The sequence below is a fragment of the Podarcis cretensis genome (genome assembly GCF_951804945.1).
Source record: "Podarcis cretensis genome assembly, chromosome: 8".
Taxonomy (NCBI): domain Eukaryota; kingdom Metazoa; phylum Chordata; class Lepidosauria; order Squamata; family Lacertidae; genus Podarcis; species Podarcis cretensis.
The window spans coordinates 43,042,762-43,064,133 of NC_137177.1; the positions used below are offsets into that span (position 1 = coordinate 43,042,762).

The 21,372-nt window shown below is 44.1% G+C and overlaps 1 protein-coding gene across 3 annotated transcripts in view; it reads right to left on the reverse strand.

The window, feature by feature from the left end:
• CMIP (c-Maf inducing protein) overlaps window positions 1-21,372 on the reverse strand; it is a 149,803-nt gene that overhangs the window by 40,784 nt on the left and 87,647 nt on the right. For 2 of the 3 annotated variants that reach the window (XM_079989327.1, XM_079989328.1), the window contains exon 3: window positions 12,464-12,514. In XM_079989327.1, the coding sequence (XP_079845453.1) occupies window positions 12,464-12,514 (51 nt within the window). Of the gene's footprint in view, window positions 1-678; window positions 803-12,463; window positions 12,515-21,372 lie in introns of those variants that run through there. The other variant, XM_079989329.1, reaches the window with a different exon arrangement.

Sequence of the window (21,372 nt, forward strand, 5' to 3'; positions counted from 1 at the left end):
TCTTGAGGACAAGAGGAAATCATTTCTGGGATATCAAAACAACAACAACAACAACAACAACGGTAAAATGCTATTTATTAATGCTGGAGGTATCAATGTTAAGTCTTTTGCACCCAGTGCAACTGTGTTGCATCTGGAAGACTGGCAAAAGTGGGGGGTCTGAGACCACTTGCAGACAGCCACTGGCCCAGAAATGGCTGTGCCCCAATGAATTTCTTTGCCTTTAAAAGCTGCTACTTTATGGCTGTTCTTAACACTATTAATTGTACTTGCAAGCACATTCTTCTATAACAGCTAAAAACATGATTCCCTTGACAATAAAGCAGAAATTGTCACTGCAATCGTGCAACAAGCAACCACAATTTCCAAACAGTGGATCTATTCCACAGCTATTTCTGTGGCTACCCCACGCCCAATTTTCTTTCCCAAACTCTTTCTAGGTTTTCCATAAAGCACCGAATAAAAGCAAATGGGTTTTCAGATTTGCAGGCTGTATATTTCTGCCTGATTGGAGCCTAGGGGATGAAAAAGGCCCCAACAGATTCTCATCCTGTATAGCCTCCCTGGTTCAGAAAGTAAAGCAGAACGAGAAAAGCTAAAACAGAAAAACAGACAATATATCCATCAAGCCAGTCCAGGCCCCCGCACTCCTCACCCCCAAATCCCCAGCCCTTGCACCTCAGAATCCATTCGCGAAGCCGACCTCCAGCGCTGAATTTTCTAATCTGGCAGAGATCTGCTCAGGAAGAACTGTTGGCACTGGGTGATGCTGGCTGTTTGGATGCAGATGCCAAATTTATCCTTTGCAACTCTTTTTCTTTTTTAAAAAAACGTTTGTTTGTTTTTTTAAAAAAAGGCCTGCACAAAGTTCTCTGCACAGCCTTACAAAAAATAATAATCCTTAGAGACTTGAAAACAAAACACCAAACCCTCTGGAGCTGCAGTTCAAAGGAAGAAGTGAACAAAACTGTCTGCTGTTGAAGAAAGACCTGGAACGACTGGTTGGCGATGCCCAAAAGATATTGTTTGAAGCAGAGCTTAGAGCTTCAGGGTTAATCTCGCTAGACTCCCACTGTGGAAGAGTCACAAGGAGAGGAAGATCAATTTCTCTCCCTCCCTCCCTCCTGTCTCCACTTCAGCTCTTGGGGCCAGAGGAGTTTAAATATGCTTGCACATTGCACTGTTATCTTTTGCAAAATGTGGGCGGAAATACACAACAGCCCTCTAGAGACCTCAACCCCAGTATCTTGAATTTGCTCCTGGATGCAATTCTGCTTTTCTCAGCAGAAACACTCGAGGCGCTCGGTGGCACTCAACTGCTATCTTGTACTCACAATGTGCGAATACAGACAACCATTTACCAACTGGTACTGACCACTCTCAATATAATTGCATATAATCAAAACAAACCGTTTAAAAACCAGGAAATGGTCCATAAAAAGCAATGTAGACTCTTCATGCACCTACACACACTCGCCCAAGGCTGCTCTCACTCTCCGATTACCCCTCCAAACACTCTTCCAGGTTGAGTGAAATGATGGGTGGGATTGTTGATTCCGCCCCCTTCTCTCCTGCCCCCCGCCCCCTTTTTTCCTGGATGTCTGCCCCCCCTTTTTTGGCCAAGTGCATAAAGCTGAATTCACGCAAGTTAAATGGGCGTAAGTTATGAGTTGACTGCACATATAAGCAAAGGAAACCTGCCTTATGCCAGGTCTAGGTTGCTCCAGAGGACCTATTTATTGAGCATTCATCACGATCGGCTTGCACAAAGCTTACATGGAGGTTAGATTATAGCTGGTATTTATTGAGCATTCATTCAGATTTGTTTGTGCAGATGCTGTACAACAATGAGTATTCATCCCAAAGTGCTTGTTGGATGTTTATACGCCTTCCCATTAATTATCCATTCATTCCACACATTCTAATGCATTTCCCCATCATTTTTCTAACTGCAAAAAAAGTCTCTCTTTTTTAAGTGGATCTGTTGTGCAAGGGCAACAGAACACTTTAATCCATTTTTAACTGCACAAACCTGAATATCCTGGCACACAGCTGAATCGCTCCCACAAAATACTGACAGTCTAGAGGCACCTTTAATCTATCCAGCCTAGTACTGACTATTTTGACTGGCAGCACCTCTGAAGAGTTTCTGGCAGAGCCTTTCCCATAACCTGACTATGTTCACCTCCGTCTTATTTCAGGGCTGTGTGAGCAGATTTCTGGTGCTCAACTCCAAAACAGGACTACAGCAAACATACACCTGTTTTTTTAATTCTGCCCCCTCTATTTTTTCAGCACATTCTGACTTCATTGCTACTGTATAATTTTAACTGGAAGCACAAATTAACCAAGTTGCTATATGAATTTGAAAGGAAGTGTAGCAGTTGCTTAAGAAACTGACACTAAGGCAGCAATTCTACATGTATGTCTTACTCTTGAGTAAACGCACCTAGGATTGCACTGCCAGTCTGATACTACATATGCAATTTTAGGGGAAGTATGTTATTAAAAAACAAAAACAAAATAACCAATATTATTTAACATTTGACACTAGCTTTCAAAATGTACGTCCTTTCTCCCTTTTTATTAAAAAGGAGTAAGTCAATCTGACCTTTCTGCCTTCTGGAAGGACTGAAGAGAACGTAAGATGGGTGGAATTTCTGCATGGCATATAATAATATAGAAGCACCACATGACCCTTCGTCCCTTATCTCCAAGCCTATTTTGTCAAGACGTGTGCCCAGGTCACTAGAGTATTGAATGACATCAGCAAAACCCTTGCCATGATTTCAGTGCAGTGGGATGGGACTTAAAATGCACACAGATGGGAAGAACACTGTCATCCAGAGATTTGCCCTGTCCCCTGTGAAGTCACCAGGCCCTCCCATAAAGACGCACAGATCCTGACCTCTTTTCTCTTTCCATTCCCTTTTCTGTCCCAAATCCTTTTTTTTTTCCCATTCGCTGCCAATCTTGCGTCCTACATTCTGTGTGTATACACACACACACACACCATGTACCAAACAAATTTCACCCAAGAGACTGAAGCATTTTTCCATGACTTCAGTATAGCAATCTAAACATATCCTCTTCCCTGATAGAAAATCCTTGCCCACCCCAGCTTCCAACCATGACAGGATTTCTGCTGGGACCACTTCTCCTAGCAGTGATTCACTCGTTTTCTTGCAGACACGCTAATGCTACATCTGAAATGTGAGTCGGCTTCCCACGGGCTGTGTGTGCCAGAAATTATTGATTTATTACTGAGCACAGAGGAAATCAAGCTCCAGCAAAATGAGAAAATGCCAAGGGTTCTGCAGGGGATTCCTTCTTCACTTGCTGCAAGGCAAGCCTCAACTTGACAAGGTTTACTCTCAGCATCTTTAATTTCTTCACTGAGCTCTGGTAAGACTCAGTCTTCCATAATTTCACACAATATGATGTTACCAGTTTACAAACTTCTCACATTCCCAATAACATATACAAGCAACTTATATATAAGGAGATTCCCATTTGTAGCTATGAGTTCGAACTGGGGAGCCAACACAATACATCCTTTTAAAGAAACGTCTAGATCAGGCATCCCCAAACTCGGCCCTCCAGATGTTTTGGGACTACAACTCCCATCATCCCTAGCTAACAGGATCAGTTGTCAGGGATGATGGGAGTTGTAGTCCCAAAACATCTGGAGGGCAGAGTTTGCCTATGCCTGTTCTAGGTGGACTTTCTCACTACTACTGCTTTTATAGCTTTGTAAAGACACACAGCTTTCTAGTTTATGGTGCTGGCACATAGCTTGCCACTTCTAGAATCTGGATTGAGCTTCCTACTTCCATGTGTTTGAAGATTGAATGATTTGTAAAGAATACCATTTCTGGTTCCAGCTGTGCTTTGCACTAGCAAATGCATTTCCTGGCATAGCCAGATCTGTCGCAGAAGACAATGGCCATGTTCACTAAACCATGGTTTAGTGCATTCTGTTTCCCCTTTCCCTTTAACATGGCCAGGGTGAGACTGGAAGTGTCTCTTTAGATTAACTGCAGTTTAGTAAATTCTCTGAACCCTAAACTATGGTTAATCTTAAATATGACTCATGGAAACAAGTAAGCTTTAGACTAACTACATTTGTCGAAATTTGGACAACACAAGCTGCAAACTGCATAAAACAGAAGCGAAACCTTCTGAACCCTCATAATGCTAAACCATGGTTTAATTTTAAGTGTGGACACAACCAGTGTGGAACAAAAACCAACCTAGCTATATTCCTTTAAACCTTCCATTATTTTTTCATTTCCTTCTGGCAAATTTTCTTCAGATCCTGGCTTTTATGCTTTTTGGCAAAACGTAAGCTCTTGTCTGACTCATATCAAGAACACTTCCATATTTTTCTCATTAGAGCAGGAAGGTTTACTTGTCAGTTTGTTTGTTTGTTTGTTTGTTTGTTTGTTTGTTTGTTTGTTTGTTTGTTTATTTATTTATTTTTATTTTTATTATTATTATTACTTGAGAAACGGAAACATCTGGAGGGCGACCCCTGCTTTACTGCCATATGTTGTGAATTCCTGAACCTCTGAACAATCTACTCATCCACACCTGTGGATGTGGGATCTTAAACAGTGTTGGAGAGCATGCAAAGGTGTGATACTCCAAATAAATCTGCCCCAACCTGGCACCCTCCACATATTGTGTAGTATGACTCACCATCAGTCTCAACCAGAATGGTCAATGGTCAGGGATCATGGGAGCAGCACTCTGGAAACAGACTCTGGAGGGCCATAGGGAAATCAGTCCTGATGCTACAATTTTACATTATGTATGTATCACACACACATTTCCAGCTATGGCTGGAATGCCAGCTAAAGTTCCTTTGGAACAGAGATGACTTGGCCACAGTACTCCATGCTCTGGGAACTTCCAGACTGGATTAGCGCAATGCCCTCTATGTGGGGTTGCCCTTGAAAACAACTCAGAAAAGCAAAGAAGTCCAAAATGTAGTGGTCAAGTTATTGGCTGGGGCTGGAGGAAAGGTGGGATAAAAATTGCAATAAAGCTCCTATAACTCCTGTTCCAAAACTCCTTGTTTCCAGGCCCACTTCAAGGTACTTATTTTAGTGTTTAAAGTCCTAAACAACTAGCAGCTTAGGTCCCCAAATAGCTGTTAGATTTTCACTTACTCCACAGACCCTTTCAGGTTAATAATCAGTGGACAGGACCCTCTTGGTAGATCTACTGCCCTCAGAAGTTTGGGGTGCAGTGGCCTGGGAGAGGGCATTCTTTATGGCAGTCCCTAATTTGTGGAATCCTTTCCCAACAGAGTATATCTGTCTTCTTCACTAAAGAACTTTCAGCAAATGCTGAAGATGCAGATCTTTACCCTAGCTTTTGACACCTGAGACGTGTGTTTTCAAGGCCTATCCTATTCCTGTGACTGTAATCTGTTTTAACTGGTTTTAATCCTGAATTTTAAATGGCTGTAACCTGCTGGGGAAGGGCAAGTAATAAATCTAATAATAATAACAATACTTTGACTACATCTGAAACTAATTTATAGATGGTGGTTTTCCTTCTTTGAGTGATTGATGTTTGTTAGCTACCTCCTGGGCCTAAGTGCTTGTTAACTCTGTTAAAAGCAGGTACCAGCTCTGGCAAGCAGGGCCTTATCTTTTTGTACTTTGACCTGTTATTCATAGGAAAGGAGAGCTCGTGGAGATTGCATAGCCACAAAGCATCCCGTTGCAGAGAAATCAGGCCCAATCTGCCTGTTGCCCAGGTAACCGGCCTCCTGTCTCAGCCTCAAGGCTGAAAAATAAATGCATCTATCTATCTATCTATCTATCTATCTATCTATCTACACACACACACCAAAAAAACAACAACATTCCCTATAACTAAGAGCCTGGCTCTGAATAAAAGCAGAGATGTCTCAGCAAAGGAGCTCCTTCTATTAGTTCTAGCTAATCTCAAAAACTCAGCACCTGATTAGCCAACAATGAACATTCATCTCCTAAGGGGACTCCTTTTCAGATCAATTTCTAATTTAGCAAAGACCATTTCACCACTGAGCATCATTCAAGGCAATTACATTTCCAAATCAGATTAAAAGGGATGCTTGTCAGCCCTGATTTTTTTTCATTTTATTCTCCACTTTTTGCAATTGTTTTCCTAGCCTCCCACCCCCCATTCTCTGTTCCTGCCCCCGCCCTTTTCCTTCCTTCCCAGAAGGTCTTTCAAGCACTGGGAAACGTTTTAAAAATATATATCTGTTTACCTACCTATTTTATTCTCCCTTCCTTGGAAAAACGTGCTATTTTGCTGTGCCTTTAACCCAGCTTCGCCTTAAATGGCTGTAAAATGGACTTCTCTTCCCTGTGCACCTGCATCATCAGTGTCGTCAGCAAGATTGCTCCAGAAACATGTTTGCTTCAGAGAGCTGCTTCTACTGCAGGACCCTCAGGGATGTCTTGGGTGCTGAAATTTGCAGATCTGATGCACTACAGCAGCTTTAAAAAAGACTTGAGAGCTGGCGGGGAGGGGAATAGGAGCTGCTGAAAGCAGAACTTCGCAGCTCTCGACACCCTTATTTTGCAGGGAAGTGTCACATTTCAAGAGGGCTGTTTCCATCCAAAATGATTTATATCCGCGCATACTGATGCCAAAGAGCATCAACAGAGCACCAAAACAGATTCCTGTACACCAGCCGTTGAAATAAGGCAAGCATTCTCCTCCTCTTCTTTTTCTCAAAGCAGTTGTAGGTTTTAAAGAGCAGCTTGCTCAGTTGCTGAGAGGAAGAGGCTCATTTGCTCGGGGGCTCTTTCTTCCCCTTCCTTTGTGGTGCTGACAGTGGCCAGCTAAAATCTCTGGATTCCTGCTCTAGCGGCATCTATGTTTCAGGATTGGCTACATGCATATATATAGAGAGAGATTATATAGAATACCCTTAGGCAGCAAGATCGAATACAATCTGCCCCTGTTAGCAATCTCCCAGAGACCCTTTTTCAATGACATGCCCTCCATTATATACACACTTACTGATTTTATCTGTGTTTAATGATGATTGTTTAATGTATATTTGTTTTTTAATTGTTTTGTGAGTTTTAGCTGTGTTCTATCTACGTTGCTTTATTTGAAAACCACTTGGTAAAGAGCTCCTGTTGAAAAAAAATTCTAAACTAATTTCTAAATAAGTGATTTGCAGCGGGGTAGTCGTGTTACTCTCTTGCAGCAAAACAAGGAAGGCACCTTAAAGACTGAAGGTGGTATCACAACATAGAGTCAGCCTTTGTCACCCTAGTGCCCTCCAGATATTTGGGGCTACATTTCCCATCAGCCCCAGCCAGCTTGAAATGTGATTGTTCGGGATGATGGGAGTAGCAGGCCTGGAACATCTACAGGGCACCAGATTGGCAAAGGTTGGACTAAGTCCAACTCAATGTAGAGGTTTATCTTTAAACTGGTCTTGGACCGAGCAGCCCTCCAAGTGGAGGATTTCTTTGAATAGAGGATTGTAGGACACATGACCATCGTAAGGATAGGCCCTAACAGTCATGCAAACTACTTTCTGGTTGTATCTGCACCATACATATGAAGGCAACTTACATCCTTTTAACAGTCACGGCTTCCACTCTCTAAAGAATATTGGGAACTGTAGCTTAAAGGTACTGGGAATTGTAGCTCTGTAAGGAGTTCCCGGGATACTTTGGGGGAAGCACTGGCTGTCAAAGTGGTATAAATGTGCTTTCAATGTATGGTGCGCCCTCTGTTAGGAAGACAGTCTGTGATTCAGGAAATAAAGGAGCGTTTGCAGATAAAATTTTTAGAAGTGATGTCTCACAGGGCTCTGCCATGTGTTTTCCCGCCACTCAAAAAGCTCCTTGACCCTGACATTAACCAAAGCCGCCCAACATTCAGCAGCAGAGTGCAGAAGCATTAGAACGTTATTTCCATGACAAAACAGTCACATCAGGCCACATCTTCTGATCCCAAGGATTTTGAAAACGTTTTTCTACACAGATTTAAAGGCTGCAAATGCCTTTAAATGCTGTTTTGTTTTTGTTTTCGAAAACAAAACTTTGTTCACTCAACAGCCCTATTTTTAAACCAGAACCATGGCAACAATACCGTAAGGTGCATCACACGAGGCTTCACCGCAGCCTCCATCCACTTACCCTTGCCGGCTTGCAAGGTAGAGAAACAAACATACTGAATTTCTTGTTTACAGTGCTGAGCATCGTCCTCCCTGCAAGTCTATCAGACCACCTCACGGCTGGCCCCGCCCTGTCACATGAGCCAGGATGGGGTTTGCACAAGGTACACAAAGGGAAGAGGGTGCCTAAGCTTTCGCTCTGTCCATTTCTGAAAACTAGAAACGGGTTTTTGAGAATGACGAAACTGAAAGCGCATATAACACTATACAAGCAGCAGTATTGTTACAGAGACGTTTAGGCTCTGGACCTAAGGGGTCTCACCTTTTTAGATGGCAATGTGTATTACAGGGTTGGGAACCTCAGGCCTGGGAACTGAATGTGGCCCTCCAAGTCTCTCTACATGGCCCTCAAGACTCTTTCCAGGCCACACCTCCTACTGGCCCTGTACATCCTTTTTGTGTGTTTTCGCCTGGCTGGAATGTACCCTTAAACTCTGCTAGTGCATCTTGCAGAGAGGTGTGTGTGTGTGACTGTGTATAGAAACTAGCCTCATGTACAAAGGTAACATTTACATTCACTGCTCCTGTAGCCCTGAGAAAAATTATCAACCCTTGTTATTACTTCCTTTCAAAATGTGGCAAGCCAGACCAGCTGGGCCTGGGGCCACCACTGCCCATTCTGTTGAGGGGGAGCCTGGACATCGGCCCCAAAGTCCTACCCTGACAGCGCCATTGTGTATAACTAATCTTGCCCCGACATGCCAAGCTGAGTAACGGAGAACCTTCAAAAATTGCTTTGCTTCTTTCCTAGCACACACCCATCATGGTCTCCAATATTTAGCAGAAGGCACAGTGAAGCTTTAAGTAAATATTATAGAAGCTCATAGTACGGCAATGAGAAAAGCGTGATGACCGAATCGCTTCAATGTGGTCCAGCGTCCTGCCAAAGAACTTCAGATACACGTTCATAACTGGACTCAAGGGGTCCGATTTGCTATCCTTCTCCATCCTCCCAGCAAAAATAAATGTAAAAATATAAACACTGCTTATCTCCCAATGATACTGCCCATAATTCCCGGTGCTCTAAGTACTGGAAACATAATGAGATGTAGAGCCAAGATCAGCAGGAAGGGCAGAACTTCCTCTTTGCAGAAGCCTGTTTCCTTAAAAGCCTGTCACTGCCTCTGGCCTCAACAGCAAAGTGATCCAATCTTAAGCCATTTTGTGCAGGAGAGACTCTGTTGGTTGCAAACACCTCAAAGCCCAGCAATTAGAGGTGGTCTATGACTTTTTAATCATGGAACAGTAGTGTGATCTTTTTCACACATTCACGGTCAACACTTTACTGGCCAGGTGCAATTACTTGCAAAGTCACATGCCTCGGTTAAGAATAAGCTACAAGGCTTTCATTGGTGCTGTACAATTACCTGTAGAAATCAGACCCAGCCTCTGGTTACCCATGTTCTAGTCACTTCTAGGCTGGATTACTGCCCTGTGCATTGCATAGGGCTGCCCTTGAAGACAGTCCAGAATTTTCAAATTGGTTCAGAAAACTGTCAAAAGACTTAATGAGGAGGCATTGTTTTTGTTTGTTACTATGTTACGAATTTTTGTGTTTTTATATTTTGAACCATCCTGTGATCCTCAGATGAAGGGCGGTATAGAAATTTAATAAAAAAAGAAATTAGAAGAAGAAATAATAAAGCCAATTTTGTCTTTATTTATCAGCTCCATTGGCTACCTATTTATTTCCTGCTTCAATTTCTGAAGTCGTCATCAGCAAAGCTGTTGGTTCATTTTAGATTCTAGACTTAATGTCCTTAAAGGCTCTTTAGATTATAACATTACTTGTTCACTTGCCACAAAATGGAGTAAGTCAGCTGTGCTGTGTTTAAGGCCTCCTGTTTATTCTGCTGAATGGGGCCTGTGCCCCCAAAGTCCTAATCTGATGGCACCACTGCTCAAAGTGGCCTAGAAATAATCACCTCAATAACCACCTCCACCTAGAAGGATGAGCTCAGAATATTCTCACGGCTTCTGAGGACCTTCCTGTTTCTCCCTACCAGCCAAAGAACAGCTAGTTAGAATAAGAGAAAGGGCCCTTTCACCTGCAGTGCCTGAATACATTTGTTTGTTTCTTTATCAAATTTTATATGCCACCTGATTGTATCTTTAAATGGTTTACAAAAATATAAAATAAAGCATTAACATTATCAATAAAAACAGGTATTTAACAATATTCAAAGTATGATTAAAATAAACAGCATGCTCTGGTCCATGGGGTCACGAAGAGTCAGACACGACTAAACAACAAAAAAGAAATACAACACATGTAACTTCTACATGTCTGGATAGGCTTGCCTAAACAGGTACTGAAAAGAGTACATGGCAAATGTGTTGCCTGGTGTCAGTATGCAGGGAGTTTTAAAGTGCAAGCTTAAAGATGGATTTATTACCAATGTGAAAGAGTGTCCCTAGAGAAGTTTGTTTGGCCCCTCCTCTGCCCAGTTTTTAAACAGGGTCTTAAGACTGTTTATTTGAGTTAGCATTTTGCAGCCTCCAGAGCAGCCTATGCCAACCTGCTGGTTGGGCTGATGGGAGTTGTAATTCAAACCATCTGGAAGACAAGGTTTTTAAAAAATATGCTGTTCCTGGTATTTTTCATGGTGCTGTTTTATTGCTATTGTGGATATTTTTACTGCTGCATTGTAAGGCCAAACTATATGTGACTATTATAATGTAGTTTGGTACTTTCTTTAACCAGCAACAGGTGCAAGCAAGGGAAGAGCTGTGCTGGCAGAGTGGGGGACCTCTTCTGGTATTGAATAAATGAGTTACTGGTTAACCTATACCAGTTGCTGGCATCTGCAAGTGGGGAGAGCTGCTGTTGCTTTCAGGTTCTGCTTGAGGACTTCCTGGAGACATCGAGTTGGCCACTGGGAGAACAGGATGGTCTTACTCCCAGGTAAATGGGGTTAGGATCACAACCACAGTCTCCTGAAAGGAGCTGAGGTCCTGATGCAGTCTAAGCCAGGAGTGAGCAGACTGTAGTTTGGTAAGGGGACTGGGGATCATAGCTCTTTAAGGGATAAACTAAAGTTCCCAGGATTCCCGGGAGTTGGGTGGGAGTGTGGAAATGCTTTCAACGTATGGGGTGATATTCAACCATGTTTTACACAGAATATAGCCACTGAAATTAATGGACCCGTCACCATTTTCTCTTCCAGCTTCAAGCAGCTCAGTGTTTAGCGGAGGATGGAGGCTGTCTGGAAGACTTACGGAAAGGACCATTTTCGTTCCCTTGGATGTTGTCTGTGGGCTGATGCCTTAAGACACATTCTCTGGAAACTCTCAGATTAATGTCCTGGCTGTGACGCTGCCCCCTGCTCTCTGAAACATGCCATCCCTCCACCAAGATAAACAGCTCAACCTTAACAACTCTTTGCTGGCAATAAAATGCCCGAATATAAAATACATTGGTCTTGATTTAAGGGGGCATGGGGGGGAGGGCAGAAACTTGTAATGTTTTCTCCTATTATTAAATATAAGTGGGGCAGGCAGAGGCAATTTAGGAAGCTTCTATGGAAGACCCAGTTCCTATTACATGGATAATGTCTACAATGTAGGAGGATTAGTCTCCAAAAACAAGTGCCTCATCTGTGAAAAATGTCAAGCCTTTCTCCCCCCCCCCCTTTTTTTTTTTGGCTGTGCATCACTAAAATAATGCTCTCTTCCTCCTGAGTGACAGGAAGTTTCAAGGGAGGAGCCACTGATGGGGGTCAGGTTCACTATGGAAACATATGGGGTCTTGTAACATCTGTGTATTTACTACAGGCTTGGTGCCAACAGCTGGCAAGGTCAGGCACTGTACAAGGGCCCTAGAAGGACCCTTCACTGACATGACCTGGCTGCACCACCACTCACCATCCTCCCTCCTGAGTTCTCCTGGGTAGCTGTTTTAGCAGTGGGGCAGGAGTTACTGCTTTTGAATGGGAACAGAGTTCAGTTCCCAACCACAGTGGCTGACTGCCTGGCTGCCATTTTAATTTACCCAATATCCAATGCCCTGCCCTGCATATATATAAAACTGCCTGTAGTTCTATAAAATCTTTACATTTCACAAATCTACAGATAGATGGAATGATCATAATTTTAAAAACGCCACAGAATTCCAGCCATTACTTAAATAATACCATACACTAAAGAAAAAATTACAATCCTGGTGAATCAATCTTAGTTTTGACCAGCAGAAGTGATCTGCTGCCCAACTATGTTTTTGCATTAGTCCCTTATTCGATTTACAGAATACAAAGAGCTTACCTTCCATTGCAATGAATGAAACCACTGATCCCTCAGGTAACTGTTTGCAGCCTACAATATAAAGAAAGAGAGAGAAAACCAATATAAATGCAAGCTTTAGATTCTACTAATGCTACACACCATTAAACCAAAGCACAAGCCAATCACTCACAGAGTTTTTAAAAGCTGGAAACCACCCCATTCTTTCATTTGGTTGAAACAATTACCCTTGCACATCCACTCCTGGATTTCTGCTAGCTTCAGAACATGTCCTTTGCGTGCAGGAAGGACTGTTCTCTAAAAGCTCTGAGAGGAGACAATTCCTGCTTTGCATGTGATCACTTTCAAAGCCAGCTGTTAAGTAAAGGAGGAACTGCAGCACCAGCCTTTGCTATAGTTGTAAAACACTTCCCAGGCCTCCACGGCCACACTTACCCTTTCTAAAGAGCTGGCTACCATGAAATGCAGCTACTGTAATGCCCTTCTACCTCAACCTATAATGCTTCCAATCCAGTGGAGCATAATTGTTTCTCAGCTACAATTCCAAGTACAACAGCAGTGGCAGCACATTGGGTTATAGTCAATGATAGCCTTCTAATCCTACTCAGTGAGGAGACCCACTGAAGCTAATGAACACAACTAAGATAGGTTTATCAACTTCAATGGGTCTAACAGAACTTAGGAACACTGTAAATGTTGGGAGTTAAATGGAAATGAAATGAAAAAAGTGCATCTATCGCAATTTAATTTCAAACTTAAATGTATGCTAAATAAGCACAGCAACTCTTCACACAAGTGCTAACACCACAATCACCTTAGCATTGCTGATTTTAGTGAACCACTGGCTCTATTAAGATGCACGTAAGTAGAATTAAACTTATTGCATCTAAAATACACCAAATAATAAAAGCAAAGTGAGAACAGCACCCAATAAATCAGCAGCTATAAACCCCATCCTACTGCTTAAAAACAGTAAGGGCTTGTCCAAACCAGAATATGCTATGTGTTTACAGCTGTCTGCATCCCCATTTAATTTGCACAGTCCACATGATGCTACCCTCAAACAACACAAGACTCTGTGCTTTCCCCCTGTAATTTTGGGTGTAGCCAATACTGGCCTAGTCAATGCCACAGTCCCTAAGGGTGGTGCCCACGGCAAAGAGGAACAGGAGCGTTGGTGTGTGAGAGAGGAGGCAGGTGAAAAGACTGTCTGGGAGCACAGGGCAGCAGTCTTAGCACCCCCAGGATTGAGCTAGGCAGACGGAAAGTACGTAACAGATCTAGGAGTGATACAGCAGGAAATGTTAGCTTTCCAGGAACAGCTGACTCCAGGATCAGGAAAAGCGTGGCCCATGGTGGTAGTATCCTGGCTTGAAATGTGATGCAGGGAGAAGGAAACTGGTAAAGTATGAGCACATCTTAGAAACATTTAATTTGCGTGATCTCAACCATATGCAGTTGAAGGCCTTGTGGTTGAAATCCTGCAAATTAAATGCAAGCAAAACGGAAAGCTTAAAAACTCTTTTTGTGCCAGGTTTTCCCAAGTATGGAAAAAGCTCTCTGCCTTACGTGGGGGTGGGCAAAGCCCACACAGAGCGCAGGCTCTGGAAAGCTAGGGATGCTCACACAGGGACAGTTTGTGTGTGTACTCATTTTCCTGTATGCACAGAGCCCTTGGAACTGAACCCCTGCATAAGATGATGCGGCCGTACTGTAGCTAACCTGATGCATCCCTGGGCCTGAGCAACATCAGAGAAGTCTGTGGAGAAGTGGGCTGGCTTGTGCAGACTTGGTGGGAAGCAGACCAAGAGAGCCCGGCATGCTACAGGCCCTCTGACAGATGAGCCGCATTGCTAGACTCCACACTCCCACCGTGCTGCAGCGTCAACCTCTGTTGACATCTGTATTACTCAAGAGGACTGCGAGGAATGGTTTGTGCAGGGAATAAATTCTTACAAAGAGCACAGTCATCTTTGCTACAGCGCCCTTTGCGTAAACCATCTTAACAGTCGCAGTCTTCAACAACAACTAAAAGACGGATGGGAGAGGGAGGGAAATCTGTTAGGAATCAGCAATACATTTTTGCACACAAGCTGCCTTTCTTTTGGTGTGTGGCCCGTTTGCCACATTTGCTGTAGCAACAATACTGTAGCTGTTTGTCCCACCACACACTAGATTAGAAGTGGGCAGACATCAGGCTTGTGGGATCTACATTTAGGCTTAAATAACTCTGAGCACGGGGACTTACCGTATTTTTCGCCCTATAGGACACACTTTTCCCCCTCCAAAAATGAAGGGGAAATGTGTGTGCGTCCTATGAGGCGAATGCAGGCTTCAGGAAGCTCTCCGCAAGCCTTGGGAGTTCGTGGGAGTTCCCGTCGGGCTCCCTAGGCTTGCGGATAGCAGTCTGAATCTCAAAGCCTGGGGCGCGCTGCACAGCGCGCCCCGGGCTTCAGTTCCCCGACCTGGTTTGGAGGCTGGCGGCGGGGAGAAGCACGCTTCTCCCTGCCGCCAGCCCCACAAGCTCAGGGGACAGCGGGGAGGCGGAACGCCGCCTTCCCGCTGCCCCCCAACCTGGTTTGGGCTTCAGGCAGATATCCGCAAGGTGTGGGAGCCCGGCGGGAAGTCACGCCGGTCTCCCAAGGCTTGAGGAGAGCTGCCTGTTCTGGGGGCTGGGGTCAGGGGAAGCTCGGGCTTCCCCCGCCCCAGCCCTGCACCTGGGGGGGGGAATATTTTTTTTTCTTTATTCCCCCCCCCAAAAAAAAAACCCTAGGTGCGTCCTATGGGCAGGTGCGCCCTATGGGGCGAAAAATACGGTATCTTGAGTACCAGAACAGAATGGAGCTCCCAGTCCTTCCACATGCAAAATTCCACTGCAGGTTAGCCCAAGCTTTCCTCATTTACACAGGAGATTTGTCCACCAGGGAAAATAAGGCACTGCCCTCAGCCAGCCCCCCACATGCCTGCCTGCCTTCTACTTACAACCAATCCAATGGGTGGTACTGGCTGTCAGTTTCCTCTTCTTTCTGTGTTGCCTTTGTAGAATTCAGCAGAGAGCAAGAAGGGGACAAAACCAGAATTAGCTGACTCTGCCTGTCATTAGCTCTGGTTCCCCTACTGTTGGTCTCCCTGTCTTCTGCCCTATCAGTCCCAATGGGGATGGATCGCCACAGCTCATTTCAGCAGTGTAATTTATTGCCATTGTCTGAAATCCACGCTGCTCTACTTGAAATCATCCAAGAATCTGAGTTATATTCAGATCTACCTCCCTCCTACTCCTGTATTAAATTATGGACAAGTTTAATCGGTGCAGCCTGAAAATTCCAAAGGGATGTACAGCAATGAATTTATTCGTTTTCTTCTTCTATCATCATCACCACCATCAATATCTTAGGTTTCCACCTCTCCAGTTTCCCCACCAATATAATATTTCACCTGCCAGTTCCTACATTTGCCAATTCTGTGTTGGTTTATATTTGTAGCAAAGCAACACAATAAGAGAAAAAACAAAAGTCTTCAATTTAAAAAATGCCAAAAGCAATGTTTGATCATGAACTGTATGCAATTATTCTGTTTTGCCTATGAAACCTGAAAAACTACAAAAAGGGAAAAAACCAAGCTTTCAAGAGCAAGAAATAGACCCCTATATTTAGCAAACTATGCATCTCCTCTGACCTGTTTGCTTGGGCAAGCCATGGTGCACTAACAGGTTTTGCACAACCCTTGTAATATAGTACTGTAAAGGATATTTACTATGCAAAGGAAGGAAATTCTGAAAGGTGGATATCAGGACTAGAACCTAAAATAGAAAACAGGAGCTAAAATAAGGGGACACAGAGATGAAGGTACATGCACGTAATTGTATTCTAATCTAGATAAACCTTTTCCCTGAATTTACCCTGGAAGATTCTTTTGACAAAATAATAAATAAATAAATTGCCATGCTGTTCAAAAACCGATGAGCTGCGTATTATCTGCAGCTATTGTTATGCTTATCAGGAATTTCTGTTCTGTTTGTTTTTCCTTCTGGGTATACTTGATTACCAGGAATAGACTTTAAAAAAATAGCAACACCATAGGGTATAACTCAGCCAAATTTAGAACCCAGTTTAAGCAAACACCCAAAGGGAAAAAACTGCAAGTTTGCTTTCTTTAAGCCCAGTTTTCTTCCTAAACAGCCCTGAAGCAAAAAGGTAAGTTCAACAACAACAACAACAACAACAAATCCTTAACATTTATGCAGCTTTTTCAAGTGTTCAAAATGAACCATATATATTATCTACAACAACCCTGCATGGTACGTCGGATGTATTAGGCCTATACTGCAAATAGGATGCACACTCATCTCAGAATAGCCATACATGTGTGACTATTTTCCATGTCACAGGCACTTCCTCACCGCAAGGTTCTACCTCCCTGTGTAAGGTACATTTGATAGCGAGAGGTGTATTTTACATAGCCATAGGAACCTAGGAAGTTGCCATAATAGCTAGTCATACCTTTGGTCTTTCCAGCTCAGTGTTCTCTAAACAGCAGTGGTTGTCCTGGCTTTCAGAAAGGGAACACTCCCAGTCTCCCAGTCCTAGCTAGAAATGCTGGAGATTGAATTTAAGACCATCTGCATGTAAAGCAGATGCTCTACCATTGAGATACCACCCTTCCCAGAAGTCAGAACCCACCCCTAATACCATGTAATCTCACTATGTAATGGAATGTCATGTGGTACTTGTGGGGTCCATGGAGCAGCTCCCCCACCTTGCCAAGGCCTCTTATACAGTGGTACCTCAGGTTAAGAACTTAATTCGTTCTGGAGGTCTATTCTTAACCTGAAACTGTTCTTAACCTGAAGCACCACTTTAGCTAATGGGGCCTCCCGCTGCTGCTGCTGCACGATTTCTGTTCTCATCCTGAAGCAAAGTTCTTAACCCGAGGTACTACTTCTGGATTAGCGGAGTCTGTAACCTGAAGCGTCTGTAACCCAAGGAATGGCTGAAGAAGAGGGAAGATTGAGTTCTGTTGCACTCGGGTCCTGTTTGGAAGCTTATGCAACAGGCATCTGATTGGCTACTCTGAGAACAGGATATGGGACAAGATGGGCCTTTAGCGATCCAGCAGCCAAACTCTTCTTAAGCTCTTACCTTGAGCTAGAGGGCCCAGTTCTCAGGAGTAGTAGACTGCTGGGGACAAAGTGCTTACCCGTGATCAAGGCAAGGGAGGCAAGAAGTAGATATGACTAGAAACTTGCATATGAAGGGCAAAGGGAGGAGGTGATCAAAGAGAACTGAGGCCCTCTCTGATCAACAGAGAACCAGTAACACAATGTGGAGAAGGAACAACACGAAGCCTCCCAGGTTAATGTTCCTGAGATCATTTTATACCTACACTTGTGCCTAAGCTACAATAGCAAACCAAATTCAAGCCAGACTATTGGTTCATCTAGGTCAGGCATAGGCAACCTCAGCCCACCAGGTGTTTTGGGACTACAATTCCCATCATCCCTGACCACTGGTCCTGTTAACTAGAGGTTATGGGAGTTGCAGTTCCAAAACATCGGGCGGGTCGAGGTTGCCTATGCCTGATCTAGGTTATTAATACCTGCAGTGACTAGCAGTGACTTACCAGGGCTTCAGGCAGGAGTCATCTTCCCAGCCCTACCTGGAGATGCTGAGGACTGAATCTGGGAACATTTGCATGCTAAGAAGATGCTCTACCATTGAGCTATGCTTCTTCCTCAAAATCGATTTTGTCACTTTTTTTAAAAAAAACCAACAACATTGAAATAGTCTAGTCCTTGAATCTAAAGTCTGATGTTTGTATTGTGTTACTACATCTTAAAATACAAATTGATTTCTTAAGAATTTGACCACTATGTGTTAATCAGGCCACATGGACACAACTAACTTAGGCCCATTAATTTTAATGGGTCTACTCTGAGTAGAAATCAGTTGGCTTCAACCCAAAGCTTCTCTTTCTCTATCTCAGGGGTGAACCTCTTCCACCCCAAGGGCCTCATTCCCTTCCCAGCAACCTTCTGCAGTTGACATGACAATGGTGAGCAGAGCCAGAGGCAACAGTGCCAAGAGCAAGGCATGAAAATTGTACCTCTAAGGCCAGAAAGAAAAACCTGGAGGGCCTGAGGCTCCCGGTTCTTGAGATACACAGTGCATGCACACTATGATGTATAGAGGAACACAGAATTCTGACTTGACGTCCAGAGTCTCACCCTTACCTTCCATTTTGCCACAGAGAAAGAGAAGCTGTGGCGTTCCTTGTCTAACATACCTTTGCCTAATTACCTTCTTCAATGTGTCATGGCTTAAATATAGCTTTTCCATCTGAATTCCCCAAGTAATTGGCTTCTATTTTAGTGTTCTACTCCTGGCTTGTCGAGCACCGGGATTCTATCCAGCAGAACCCACTTGCAAAGGGAAAACCCATTCTTTTAGCTGCATCCGCAGACGGTCACGCATCGCGGATCCAGACGCAACAGCTCTGAGTGAAAACATACGGGAGCAATTGTGTCTGCGCTGTGACGCCAGCTATTCTGTATGGGAGCCCCATTCAGCCTCTGCTAGAGGAGTCCAACATAAACATTCATGGCAGCCCAGAATCCATTCAGTTCCATTATCGGTGCTGATGAAACAATATTATGACCTCAGGTCCCCAAGAGGAAAACATCTGAGCAAATCATTCCTTTTCTGATGCCCATTTCTCACGAATGCTATTAATTTGCTTTCAGAACAACAGCAACAAAACACAGCCGTCCGCAGCAGATAAAAATCTACCAGGCCTGCCAAACTCCCTTTATACTTGGCCAGAGGCTTTGAATTAAAGGTTGTTTTATCGTTTTTCACCATAAACAGTCCCCTCCTTATCCCAACAACTCCCCTTAAACACAAGAATCAAACTAGGGGAAAAAATGAGAATGCAGAAGGATAAGGATTTTTTTTAAAGTGTGAAATCATTATATAATCATTTTTTAAAAGTTATTTCCAAGTTATTCTGGAAATAACTTGGAGCAGATCTGGAATTTTAGTTCTTGACAACAATTGATATGTGAATGGTATTGAATGAGATGTTAAGAACTTAAGAGCTCTGCAGGATCAGGCCAGTGGCCCACCTAATCCAGCATCATCTTCTCACAGTAGCCAATCAGATGGCTATGGGGTAAACTCACAAGCAGGACCTGAGCACAAGAGCAGTCTCCCCTCCTTCAATTTCTAGTGACTGTTCTTCATAAGCAGGGGTTGGAAAACTAAGGTCCGTGGGCCGGATCAGGCTCAATTGCCTTCTGGATCCGGCCCGCATACAGTCCGGGAATCACTGTGTGGATTGGCATGAATCTGATTCAGATCGGGCTGCGCCATTCCCCCCCCCCCCACACACACACTGCGCCGCCGCCTCCTCCCTCCCTCCTCCTGGCTTCTCTACGCCCTGCCTAGAGGAGGAAGGGGGCTGGGCTTGGTTGAGCTGCAGTTGGCTGAGCGCCATTTTAAGCAGCGCCACTCCAGAGCCAGCCCTTTCACGCCTTTCATGGTCCCGCTGCCGCCGCCACCACCCGCCCCTGCCGCTCGCAAGAGACACAGGTATGCAGTCACCAGAGCTCGTCTGGTGCTGTGGAGAAGGGAGGGGAGAGTCGGTGGGGGATATGGCTTACCTTTTAAATTTAAAATGCATCTCTGAATTATATGTGGGGCCTGCCTGGTGTTTTTACATGTGTCCTTGCTTAAAAGTTTATGTTGATTAAAATCGTTCTTCATTTTAATTATTGTATTGTTTTTCTTGTTTTTTTGTGCACTACAAATACCGTATTTTTTGCCCTATAGGACGCACTTTTTGCCCTCCAAAAATGAAGGGGAAATCTGGGTGTGTCCTATGGGGCGAATGCAGGCTTTCGCTGAAGCTTGGAGAGCGAGAGGAGTCGGTGCGCAGGCTTCAGGCTTCAGGAAGACATCCAGGCTTCAGGAAGACATCCGCAGCGTGGGGAGCCCTGCAGGAGTTCCCGCAGGGCTGTCTAGGCTGCGGATAGTAGCCTGCCGCCCGGTGGGTGGGGCGCCCTGAAGCAGAGCGCCCCTCGCGCCGGGCAGACATCGGCCAGCCCCACAAGCTCGGGGGACAGCAGGGAGGCGCAGCGCAGACATCCCGCTGTTCCTCGACCTGGTTCGGTTTCCCCGACCTGCTTTTGGGGGGGAAATAAAGGAAAAAATTTCCCCCCCCCAAAAAAACTAGGTGCGTCCTATCGGACGGAGCGTCCTATGGGACGAAAAATACGGTGCATTGTGCAGTGTGCTTAGGAATTTGTTCTTTTTTCCCCATTTCAAAATATAGTCTGGCCGCCCACAAGGTCTGAGGGACAGTGGACTAGCCCCCTGCTGATAAAGTTTGCCGGCCCCTAAGATGCTTCTTCGGCTTCCCCAGAAGATAGTTCAGAACACCAAGTATATGGTCCTTGACAATATTTGATGAATGGTATGCAGTATTAACGAATATTAGATAACATCTGGTAATTGAAACTTGATAGTTATAGCATTTGACATGTTTAGGGGTGGAGATATTTAGACTGCCTGTGTGGGATGAGAACAATTTTGAGGGTAGGAGTGTTACATTTCCCTGGCATTCCCTTGACTCTGAGCATGTCAAGGAGAAGGTCCCATCCTAATCTTTTCCCTGACCTGCTAAGTCAGGGTGGGTGGAACCTCTGGTCTGTGGCCCAGTTACGGTTTAAATTTTTTTTATTATTATTAAGTCCTTATTTTAACATCTTGAAATAAATGTTTACATAATACCATATAATCCATGACTTCCCTTGTTCCCCTTCGCTGGTTCATTTATTTAACTATTATTCCTGCATATTCTGCTATGTCCATTTTTGTCAGCTCTCCAATTTTACATCTTATTAGTTAAACTGTTGAATTTATCTCAGTGTAAGG